Source organism: Hyperolius riggenbachi, chromosome 2 (assembly GCF_040937935.1).
Source record: "Hyperolius riggenbachi isolate aHypRig1 chromosome 2, aHypRig1.pri, whole genome shotgun sequence".
Lineage (NCBI taxonomy): Eukaryota > Metazoa > Chordata > Amphibia > Anura > Hyperoliidae > Hyperolius > Hyperolius riggenbachi.
Genome location: NC_090647.1, coordinates 312,144,958 through 312,157,525, shown reverse-complemented (window position 1 = coordinate 312,157,525; position 12,568 = coordinate 312,144,958). Strand labels below are relative to the sequence as shown.

At 44.7% G+C, this 12,568-nt stretch overlaps 1 protein-coding gene across 4 annotated transcripts in view; it reads left to right on the top strand.

Annotated features, from left to right (window-relative positions):
• NCDN (neurochondrin) overlaps positions 1–12,568 on the top strand; it is a 39,277-nt gene that overhangs the window by 2,564 nt on the left and 24,145 nt on the right. For 2 of the 4 annotated variants that reach the window (XM_068269098.1, XM_068269099.1), the window contains exons 2-3: positions 10,161–10,293; positions 11,275–12,273. In XM_068269098.1, coding sequence (XP_068125199.1) covers positions 10,177–10,293; positions 11,275–12,273 — 1,116 coding nt within the window. In that variant the 5' untranslated portion in view covers positions 10,161–10,176. Of the gene's footprint in view, positions 1–3,686; positions 3,755–4,547; positions 5,491–10,160; positions 10,294–11,274; positions 12,274–12,568 lie in introns of those variants that run through there. The other 2 variants (XM_068269100.1, XM_068269097.1) reach the window with 2 other exon arrangements.

The window sequence follows — 12,568 nt, the reverse complement described above, 5'->3', positions numbered from 1 at the left end:
CGCCCGAGCCCTGCGCAGCCGGACCAATCAGTTCCGGCCAGCGCTAAGGGCTGGATCGGAGGCGGCTGACGTCAGGACGTCGGCTGACGTCCATGACGTCACTCCGCTCGTCGCCATGGCGACGAGGAAAGCCAAACAAGGAAGGCTGCTCATTGCGGCCTTCCTTGTTTATTCTGGGCGCCGGAGGCGATCGGAAGAACGCCTCCGGAGCGCCCTCTAGTGGGCTTTCATGCAGCCAACTTTTAGTTGGCTGCATGAAATAGTTTTTTTTTAATTAAAAAAAAACCCTCCCGCAGCCTCCCTGGCGATCTCAATAGAACGCCGGGGAGGTTAAGGCACACGAACATTTTTTATTCTTCTACAGGTTGCATTTCCTTGCTTTTTTTGGGCTGGTATAAATACTTGACTGCTGCAGAGTAATTTTTTACGCTGACCTCAAGTTGATCCACTACCCAGACCAATTGCATGGGACAGAGTGCACGGTGCTGTAAACCATAGTAATAATTACCTTCCAGACCCAGTGTATAAGGCACTGTGTACAATGTGGTAACACACATTACTAAATGCCCAGGCCCAATGCATGAGAGCCCAGAGTGCTAACTCCTATAGTAACAACAGACTAGGATAGATAGCAGAGTATTAGGTGCAGTGGTTGCAGTGCTTCTCTCGCCTCCTCTGCCAGGCTCCAGTGATGTAGTCCTTCTCTCATCCCTCACTTCTTGCTCTAATTCCCTCCATCTCCTCCTGCATCACGTGTGTACACACAAGGAACTTGATTCACTAAGACAAATAGCATACCTTATCAGAGTTAACACTTCTTATCAGAGTAGCATAACGAGCGCTATGAACTTATGCCTGCTAATTCGCAATGTCGAGAGCTCCACTCGTCCTGCCCTAAGCCCCTGCAGGTCCAATCATAAAGGACATTATCCCCGCACTTTGGCCCAATAGGCTGCCTGTCACTGGGTAGGAAACTTAACAGGCAGCCTATTGGGTCAATCAAAGTGCAGGGATAATGTCCTTTAAAGTGATTGGACCTGCAGGGGCTCAGGGATTGGACCCGCAGGGGCTCCAGGCAGGACGAGTGGAGCTCTCGTCATTGCCAATTAGCAGGCATAAGTTTGTAGCGCTCATTATGCTACTCTGATAAGGCATGTTAACTCTGATAAGGCATGCTATTTGTCTTCGTGAATCGAGCCCAATGTGAGGTGATCCAGATGCCAGGGACTAGACCGAGTGGTAAGAGGACGACACACATTGCTGGAGCCCAGCGGAGGGTGGAAAGAGACTTCAGAAGAATGGTTACTGCTGTGCCTATACTCTGCTGTATATACTGGGCTGGGGGTGGACAGGATGATGCTGGGACACAAGAGGGACTACCATGAGACACAGGACCATAGCTCCCAACCCGGTGGAGTAAAAGAAGTATGGTCCTTAACATGTTCCTCCCCCTTGTTACTTTACATCTGTGTCTATGTTCCATACGCACTGTACATGTGTCTACATATGTGAATTATTTTTTGCCATAGTCCCTAATATGCATGGGGTAGATGAAGCTGTCTATGTGCCTAGGGAATGCAGTCTCTATCAAAATTTTGCTATGGTCTTCCATGATCTTTTGCTTAGCCACTGCTGCTGGATAGCATTGCCCTTAGTGCCTGAGCCCGCCTGCCCATTTCTGTGTTAATTTCAGTAACACATCAGTGTTGCATACTGATACTCGTTTCTGAACTCAGCTGTGCTCAGGTCCTTTAGGGTTTGTGCATCTTCAGATTTGCCTATGAACAGTGTTTGGTTTAAACAGTGTTTAGTCTTAACCTCTTGATATGATCAATGTACTACCAATTGTTCCTGTTTAAAGGATTACTATCGCGGAATGTATAAAAATTAAAACTTCAATCCAGCACAGCTCTTTTAGTGAAAAATCCTCTTTCTTGTATAAAAAGCAAGTACAAAATTACATTAAACTGGACCTGAGCTCTTGCAGAGGACACAAGGAAAACATAACAGAAATGCACCCTTTATGTATTTAAAGAGTTTATCCTGCGTAATTCCCCCTCATTTGTGTCTAATCAGTAGTTGTAATTTGATCCCTCCCCGTGTCACATTACTGCCTATGGCAGATACGCCCATTTGAAAGCACAGGCTGTAAGCAATATTGGACATGAGAAAGAGAAAAGTACCCAATATGCAGCACCAGACCACTCCAATTATATTCAAAATACAAATTCTTTATTTGATGAAAGGCAAACAAAAATAAAAACAATGTTAAAAATCACCAAAAGGTGATAGCAGCGGTGTACATAATTAATCAATGACAATTGTAATAATGATAACAACAATCCATATCTATCTATCTATCTATATATATATATATATATATATATATATATATATATATATATATATATATATATATATATATATATATATATATATATATATATATATATCCTCACACTCAGAATATTACATATAAATATTAGTAGGTAAGGTAAAATAAGGGACCCTCAAAATTGATAATTAAGAGTTAATAGAGCCTGTATAAAGTGCAAAGGGTAATGAAGATAAATCCAAGTGTAAGTTGATCAGACTGGGACATAAGGAACACCCATCCCAGATAAACAACGTGCACCAGGCACTAAATTCCGCATTAGAGAGGTGCCCAAAAGTGCAGTTTAAAAAGTAAGTGGGACGTCAAACTTACGAGTGAGAGAGGAGGACACCACAGTACACCGCCACCGCCTTAATGCATCACGCGGGCTCAACCCGCTTCAGAAAGAGGCAACTTACGAATGGCGTAGAAGCTTTTAAACCCCGTCAGCCCGCTCCCAGCCAATAGAGAGCGCCCCCTGGACAAGACGCGGCCGCGTCATTGCGTATAAGGCGCCGGGTTGTCATAGCAACCCGACGCCAAACACGCAGTCCGGAATTATACAAAGCCTCCGTAACGTAAAAGGGATAAGGGGGGGGGGGGGGGTGCATGCGCAAAAGAGGGGCGGCGGAAATATGATTAAAAGGAGAACGTTAGCCAACATCAAAGAAACAATAATATAGAGAAAGATACAAGTCCAAACTGCCCGAATTACCCAAAAAGGGGAAGAGGGAAAGGAAAAAGGAGCCACGTTTGCTAACAAACATATGCCTCAGCGTACTAACTTAGGATGGTTATTAACAGCATATTGCAATTAAGTCCATAGAGGACATCTAGTGGACAAAAATAGTATGGCAACCAAAGGAACAATACTCTTATACAAATACATAAAGCAATCTTTGAAGGTACACGGCAGATCCTCTCAAAGGTATCAAAGGTAGTCTTTGTCTTGGATTACTGTCTTCCCAAAAAGGAAGTTTTTGGGAAGTAAGCTGCTGTAAGCAATATGTCTGTTTCCATGAATCAAGAAGTAGAAACTGTGCAGATTTATTTTAGTATTTGTGTCAGCTATTACAAAGGAATGTATTTTGTTTAAAGGTTATTATATAGTTGTGTATCTTTTAGAGCCGAGAGAAGTTTTGAGTTCAGAATGCTGTAGTGGCACAGCCTGCCGTTTCGAGCCACACCAGCTTTTGTTCATGCCACACAGCATCAAGAATATGAACAAGTGCTGGTGTGGCTTGAAACGGCAGGCTTTGCCACTGTTACAACAATTTTTATGTAATTTTGTACTTGCTTTTTATACAATAAAGAGAATTTTTCAGTAAAAGAGCTGTGCTGGATTGAAGTCTATGCTGCATAAGTCCCGTTGATACACAGGTGAACCCTTGCACACTCTAACACCTAGTCATTTGCGTGCTGCCCTTTTCTTCTTTTGGACTGTTAAAAAATAAAACTAAAAGTTACTGATGCATAAGATAAAGAAAGTAGTAGGAAAAGTGATGGTTAATAGTTAAAAATAAATCACTCCTGCTGTTTAGATTAACATGACATTCTGCATGAGACACTTTTACCGATGGACCTCTGGGATGCTTTATTGCCTGCTGTGGGGGAGCAATGAATCATCCTTTTGATGCAAGAAAAGATTCCCCTATCATTGAGCTGCTAGTCGTTGGATCATCCCAATGACATATACAGCTTCCATGAGCACAGTAGTAACTGTCCTCTGCTTTCCTGAAGAGATGCAGAAACACTATAGCACCCCTCTCCAGTTCCAGACAGGTACAGCAGAGGACAAACTCTGCTGCGCCTGTCTGAAACTGGAGAGTGGTCCTTCAATTTAAAGGAATACTATCGATACCCAAGTGTTCTAAAATGACAGTGTGCAAATAATGTCTAAGTAGCTGTGTAAACATTTTCCTACTCTTCATGTTAAATATCAGAAGCAAAAGCTGTAATTTATTGAGGGTAGGATTTAGCTATATTGGGACAAATCAATTGCAGAAGGGGTGTCTGCTTCAATGCACAGCCAGAGTTGCATATCAGACTACAGAAAGCAGATATCAAACATATCAAACTCTGAAAGCAAAAACAGTATGAAAAAGCTGTGACAATTAATTACATTTCCTCTGCTCTCTTCAGACAGGTCAGTCAGAAACACAGGACACAGGAGCTGCAGCTGTTGGGAGCTCTCTTCTCTGTCACACACAGAGCTACACATAGAGTGAACTGATCAAGTGTGAGGGGAATTTCCCCTCTCCTCATGGCTTAGTCAGCCGTCAGTTTTGGCGTCAGTAAAGTTTGAATGTATTTTGCTAACCGTAAACAAAGAAGTTGCTACTAAAATGTATACACCAGTACATTACTGACACCGACAAGATGGCGCCGGACTCGGACGCCGCGGCCACAGGGCTCCGATCTTTTTCACCTCCTTAAATGTAATCTTGTCCCTGCTCACCTCTGAGCTCCTCTACACGCTGAGGGAGGATATGCTGGCTCGGCACCAGCCATCGGGTCGCGGTCCGCGAGAACATCAGCTATTCGCGACCCACGTGCAGGACCCAGTGAGCACCGCAGCAGACATCAGGAAGCAGGACGGAGCCTGCTGATCCACACCGCTAGACCACCGGCTTTGCCACCCGCATGTCACATCACAGCCCCACAGCTCGTCATCCGGGACGGCTCCCTGCAGAGAGGCCCTGTCCACCACACATCCCAGCCACAAGGCCGGCGCAGGACTCCATTGGCCGCAGTCACCCTCGGCTGCAGAGCAGGAGTTCAGCCGATCGGTACGCTCCCCTAGTCAGGGGAGTCCAGACATGGACCCACCGCTGCGGCTGCCCACGGGATCATTTTGGGAGGCCAGGAGACTTCGGAGTCTGTACAGTCTCAGTCACCGCCGGATACCTTACGCCCTCCACCACCGGGTCCCCCACTCACAGTGCCACTGGGGTGATTGCCACCTGCCAGCAGCTGCGTTCTGTGGCTCCAGCTCCTTCGCCTCACCGATCAGCCAGGAGTCCTGGGTCTGGCCTGTCCACGTGGCCTGCAGCTGTTTCGCCGCCATGTGTCTGTCCACTGCTGCTGCCCCGGAATGGCATTTCTACTTTCTATAGGTAGGCTATCACGCAGCCACAGAGATGATGCTGCTCCCCCTTTATGTGTCCTGCCACCACCAAAGGTAAACCCCCCTGGCCTGTCCATCACTGCTGCCCAGCCAGGGTGACCCCAGGCCCCACATCCACCGCCCAAAGGTGCCCCCGGGTGCACCCTGGACCCACAGGGCCCCCACTGTGTCTGCACCCTCACTACCCAGCCGTGCGGACTTGAAATCGGGAGCACTACTCCTCGGGCAACCTGGTCCGAGTGAACTCTGCTGTCCGCCTCCATCATGATGCCCCTCAGCTTTCTCAGTTTCTTTCTCTCTACTTTTGTGGACAATCGGTAGCACCTGTCTTGTTGGGAGCGTGTCGCTGTGTAGCATCCAGTGCCGAAAATGGCAGCGCTCATATCAGCTCTCAGGCTGCTCCTCCAATCCCACTCTTTTCTGGTCCTGCTATCAGTGTTTGCTTTGCTATGTTTTGTATTACGTTAACCGTACGTGTATGCTGTAATGCTCTCTGTTTGCTTTTTATTTTTGCTTTTATTGTTTATATGTGTGTATCATGCTTAACTGCATGCGATGCTGCACTCTGCTTAACTGTACGCACAAGCTGTAATGTTGTCCTATGTATGCTTGTCCCATGTCTATGTATGTGCCATGCTTAACTGTATGTTATTTTTTGTTTCTTCACCAACGACCCTGTATGCGCCAAAACCAATTCCGGGTACAATCCACCGTTGTACTTGGCGATAATAAATTCTGATTCTGACTTAGGCCCGGTTCACATTAGCGGTTGTTTGCCAAACGGACCGGATGACCTGACCGGATCCGGATCGGAACCGTACGGTTCTGATCCGGATCCGATCCGGATCCGGTCAGGTTGCATCAGGTGTCCATCAGGATGCTATCCGGATCCGTTTGGCAAAAGTACGTTAAAAACAAAAAAAATGTTGGGGTCTGGGAGGTCAGCAGAAGGGGGACCTGTGGAATCAGGCCCTCTGCTGTTTAGCACTCACCTCCACCTCCGACATGCTGCCAACATCTCCGGATCCGGATCCAGCTGTGCTGCTCCACTCCAAAATGCTTGCCCATGTGTCCCCATCCAATATCGCCACAACAATCCCCATAGGAAGTGGGGTAGAACATCCGGATTTCTCAGCCAGTGTGTTGTGCGCTCTCCGGTTCCCATTGGTGTGTATTGGCCGGATGGTGCAGTCCGGCTCCGCTCCGGATACGGCTGCCGGAGGAGCCGGATGAAAAAATAGCGCATGTTGGAACAGAGGCCGGAGTCCGGATCCGGCCCGGATCCGGTCCGGCTCCGGTTCGGCAGAACGGACGCATGTGAACGGACGCATAGGCTTTCATTGCTATGCCGTGCGTCCGTTCCGTCCGTTCTGCAAGCGGTGCGGCTCCGGCACGGCGATTCCGGAGGGCCACCGCAAGTGTGAACCGGGCCTTAGCAGCACTTCCCAAACAATTCCTGTGTCAATTGAAAAAAATATGTGAATCGATAGTATTCCTTTAAGATGTTTCTGCCTCTCTACAGGAAAGCAGATAAGTTTTACTACCATGCTCGGGAACTGTATATGTTGTTGGGATGGTCCAACTACTGTCCGCTCAAGGAGAGGGAAATCTTGGGGGGCCACTGCATTTGACTTCAGTTTTGCAATTTATGGGTACATTCACACTATGCACATGAACGCACTGCCCATACAATTGTATGGACATGTTCACAACCCTGGATTTGTAACAGACTGTTGCATGATCTTGTTTTGTTGTGAGTTTCCTGTATGTCCTACCTTGTGTGTTAACCCATTTATCTATTGTGCAGCGCTGCATAATATTTTGGCGCTTTATAAATACAATAAATAGTAATAATAATAGACTATTATCCTATTGCACTTTCTACAGTGTGTTTCTAAATAATGTGTGTGATAACAAGCACGTTACCATAGCAATTATATATACTATGAAAAATAACATTCAGAATATGTTTTGCATTATGCCCACAGTGTGAAATTAGTGTTAAAGTAAAACCTGTGAGAATAAAAAAGAAAAATGGGGATTCTTACCTCAGGAGAGGGAAACTTCTGTATCCTCCAGGGGCTTTCCCTTTCTTCCTTTGTCAGGCCGTCCTAGTACTCAGATCCCCAAAGCTCACAACTGCACTGCGCCTGTGCAGTAGCACGGACTTGCCCGGGCTTCAGCGGAAAAAGACAAGCCCGATCGGGTCCGTGCTACTGTGCTGCCGGCTCGCGCATGTGCAGTAGCCCTATTTGATCCATGCTACTGTGCATGTAGGAGTTGCCGACGGTTTTGCAGAGGGGAGGGCGGAGGAATCATCGGGAGGATCCAGAGACTTCCCTCTATTGAGGTAAGTACCCAAATTGGGCACTTTTTTCCCCTACATGTTTAAGCTCCATTAACCACTTTACCCCCGCGCGTACGTATTTCTCCGCCCCTTTTTCCATCCTTTAAAAACCAGGGATGGAGAAACACGTACTTTCCGCGTTCCCGACGCTGCCCGCGCTCCCGCTCGTAAACACGCCGCCCGCCGCTAGTAAACACGCCGCCGCCCGCTCGCCCAGAGATCAATGAACGGGAAAATCCATTCCCGTTCGTTGATCTAAGCCCCGCAATGATCAGCTGCTCTCCTATGGGCAGCGCGATCATTGTGAGAAAAAAACTCACGTGTCCAGCCTCCTTATACTTCCTCCAAGCTTCCGGAAGGAAGCTTGGAGGTCGCATTAAAACAAAAAGTTACTGTGGCCATCTTGTGGCCAAATAGTAAACTACACCCTACACATTTTTCACATACAAATAAATGACTTTTACACATAAAATTAACTCCCACACTCTCTATATTTATTTATTTTTTTTGTAATTAAAAAAAAATTAAAAAATTTACAATTAAAAAAAATACATAAATAGTTACCTTAGGGACTGAACTTTTTAAATATTTATGTCAAGAGGGTATAACACTGTTACTTTATAAACTATGGGCTTGTAATTAGGGATGGACGCAAAACTGAAAAAATTGCACCTTTATTTCCAAATAAAATATTGGCACCAAACATTGTGATAGGGACATAATTTAAATGGTTTTATAACCGGGACAAAAGGGCAAATACGTTTCATGGGTTTTAATTACAGTAGCATGCATTATTTAAAAACTATAATGGCCGAAAACTGAAAAATAATTATTTTTTTCCCCACATTTTTCCTATTTTCCCATTAAAACACATTTAGAAAAAAATAATTCTTGGCATAATGTCCCACCTAAAGAAAGCCTAATTGGTGGCGGAAAAAACAAGATATAGTTCATTTCATTGCAAAAAGTAATGATAAAGTTATAGATGAATGAATGGAAGGAGCGCTGAAAGGTGAAAATTGCTCTGGTGCTCAGGGGGTAAAACCCCTCAGTGGTGAAGTGGTTAAACTTGGGGAAAAATTGCATCTCATTGTTCATCTCTGTTAGCCTCCCAGTCATTCACTGAATTCAAAACAATTAGAAGAAAAGTGCCCTTGCAATGCAAAACGATGAAACAATTGTTAATAATTTATCAAAACAGGTATGACAAAATTGAAGTGGAAATTGAATATTCAACTTTTCGCGGTAGGGATGTTGTTTGGATTCCGACTGGGCTTTTTTCTTTCCTTACTTTGAATATTTAGGCCTTGGTCTCATTAAATATCTCAGCTGGCTGTGTGTTTACAGTGCAGCGCCCAGCATCTGTGTATTTTTCCCCATTATGGTGCTGATCCCTTCTGCTGACAATAAATGGGTCAGCTCTACATTTAAACAACAATGAATGCAGCAGTGCATTACAGTAATGCGTAATGCATGAGTGAGAACGTCAGACAGTGCTTATTGCAAACTATGCACATTGCACAAATTCGCACAAACGATAGACAGAGTCCTCTTACTATGGAGAGGTGAGTCATTTGTGTTATAAAAAAGGAAGTTGAGACATTGACTGACCAGCTCTGTCCTGAGCTTGATTATAAAGTTGTGTTATCACTGCATTTCCACTAAGCACTAGCACTTTGTTAAAGGACAACTATCAAAAGGTTCGTACACACCTCTTAACTTATGTCACCTGTCGGGGATCCGGTACCCGATCCCATAGGGTGAGACCACTGGCCGTCATGTCCAGAAGCGTATCAGCTACTGTATGTAGCAGACAACTCATTTTATTGCTGGGGGGGGGGGTGGAGAAACAATGGAGCAGCACGTGCAAGACATCACACAGCGAGTTGGGGGTTGGTGGCCGCTGCACACACACCTATTGGCTGAGGTGCTTGTTATTGGCCTTCGTAGTCAAGCGTGTCTATAGGCCTACAAAATAGGGGGTTGTTTCTCTTGTTTATTAATTAGCCTCTCACCCTCATTTCTCTACCACTATGGTGCTCATGGTTCTCAGATTGCTAGTACTTCTGGGAGAACCTCTCCCAGAATCGGAAGCACACAAATAACACAGAAAAATCGCATGCATTTTGAGTTTGCGGTTTGGCGTTTTTTTTCACTAGAAAAGCGTGATAACTGTAATAACAGATGGCAAAGTGACAATATTTGTATTGATGTGCTTAGTTAGCAATAGTATTGAAACTCTTCACCTCAAGTGGGTTAACCTTGAGCCTCCCAAGGATGATGTGTTAATATGTCTATTGCTGTTCATTCAGGAATTTGTGCATAAGGATGGAGAAAGCAGAATCCTCTATAGATGAAAGCACTGGCAATTCTGCCCTACTAAAATGTCTGGAGGTCCTTAAAGCGGCAAAAAATGACAGTGAGCAGTTTGCTGCACTTCTTCTGGTAAGATCTCAATCGAATGTGACAGACCTGAGAAATTGTCTCTTTTTTGGGGGGTGGGGGGGGGGAGAGTATCTATAACTTACATATTTATTGGCTTGAGGTTCAGATATGTGATACACTACAAAAAAAAATAAATAGGATTTATGTATGGCATAAAGCAGTATACAGCCTAATGTGTAAAGTATTTGCATTACTCCAGCCTATCCCTATATGCTTACATCATATACATTCAGACAATAGCTTGCCATCAGAATCACATGCCAGTGCAATTCTGGATGGCATGCAGCAGTTCTTTGTAGCACTCATCTGAATCCCTATAGCCAAGCATGGCATGGCTATATTGATGCGGCTGTAGCTCCGCAGCAGCATAGGTGCCATGTCTGACTTGGAAACGGACGTGACACGCAGTAGGAATAATCCCTAAGTATCCAGATTTATCTCTTTTGATTAATTTTACATAAACAGGTTTGTAACATTAAATGGGATATTCCTTGTGTTTTTTGTCATCAGATCTGTTGACAGTCATCAGCGCTCTGAATATTGACAGAGTTGGGTAATCTTTTTCACCCCCACAGCCTTAGCCTTTGTGTAATAAACACCGGCTTCCCCTTGAGTCAAGTGGGTAAAAAGTGTTTTGCAAATGATGATGTTGAAACCTAGTATCCTTGCACTATACTTCTTCCCCACTAATGTTTATTAATCTCCCCCCAAGACCTTGCATTAGCCTCACCCCCTGTAAACAGGACAGATCATACAGAAACACACAGACAGCAGTGCAATTTTGGCACACGAGGGCTTCGCAACAGTGCAGGATTGGTGCTGTTTTGTTTGTTTTTGTGCGTGTATCAGCTGTCTGTCTGCTTTCTTCTGGCTTCTACCCTCTGTTATATATGTAAAATCTGGAAACCCCCCTAAGATATTGTCTTCTATATTTGACAGTATGTATTTGCTGCTCATTGTGAATTTAAATTAATTTTGCAGGTGACGAAATGTGCCCGGGCTTCTGATCTGGATGACCAAACAAGGCTCAGGATTTTTGATGCCGTTGGATTCTCTTTCCCAAATCGTCTCCTTTTCTCAAAGTCTACGTTTGATGGGTGTCCTGAGTACTTGTTTCGAAGTCTTGGGTTGACATTGCTGGCTTGTTTTTGTACTGACTCATCTCTAACTAGCCATCCTCAGATACTCAATAAAATTCCTATTCTCAATGAAACTGTAAGTAAACCTATCCAACAACAAGATAAAAATGAGTCTTCCATGGTGGATGATGCTTACCAATGTTTTATGGGCATAATGACTTCCCATCAGGGGATGAAGCACTTGGTGTCTAGTGACACAGTATCTTCTCTGTGTCAGGCATACTTAAATCGCTGCCATAGTTGGGAAGCCGCTCTCAGAATTTTAACTACCTTGCTCACCGCTATGCCGAATAAATGCTGGAAAAAAAGTCACAAGGAACTTCAGCACTTGCTGGTAAAACTAGGTGAAGAGTTCAGTAAAGAAGAGGGCATCCGTAAGTTCCAACTAGCAGAGATTCTTCCTGTGTTCTTACCGCCTTCACCTGTTTTAACAGAGACTACTTGGGGAAAAGACTGCCTAAAGTATCTGTGTAAGGGTTTATTTAAAGTACTTAGTAGTAAGCTTAGCATTTCACAGCGAGATGTAGGCATAAAGCTTGGAGCCTACCTTTCTCAGGTTTATGGCTCATCCTGGTTCCTGATGGACAGCAAAGGAGACAAAGCAAAATTTTTCTGTTTACTGGTAAATTTGGCTTGTGTTGAGATCAGAATGTCACTGGAAGGTCCTGAACTTCCTGATTCAAGACGGGCTGCTACCACAGCTTGTTATTCCTTAATAGAGATGGGAATCCAAGAATGTGCGAAGGAAGAAGTACGCCCTATGCTTAAAGAGAACCAGAAGTTGCAGCTGCTTTGTGTCATCCAAGAGGCATGTGGAGCAGTGATCTACTACCTACAGCAGGTAATCAATACTGTCTCAAAACTTTGTACAGTCCTCTCCTCTACCCACCCCCCAGCTATATGGAGGCTGCCTTATTAATCTACATTTAATACCATACTAGTTGCCTGGCAGTCCTGCTGATCTCTTTGGCCACAGTAGAGTCTGAATTATTACACACCTGAAACAAGCATGCACTAATCTTGTCAGACTTTTGTCAGAAACACCTGATCTGCATGCTTGTTCAGGGTCTGTATACCCAATTCTGTACTTCGGTATTCACATTTAGTAACCTGAATCCTGTACTTGATCTTTTACT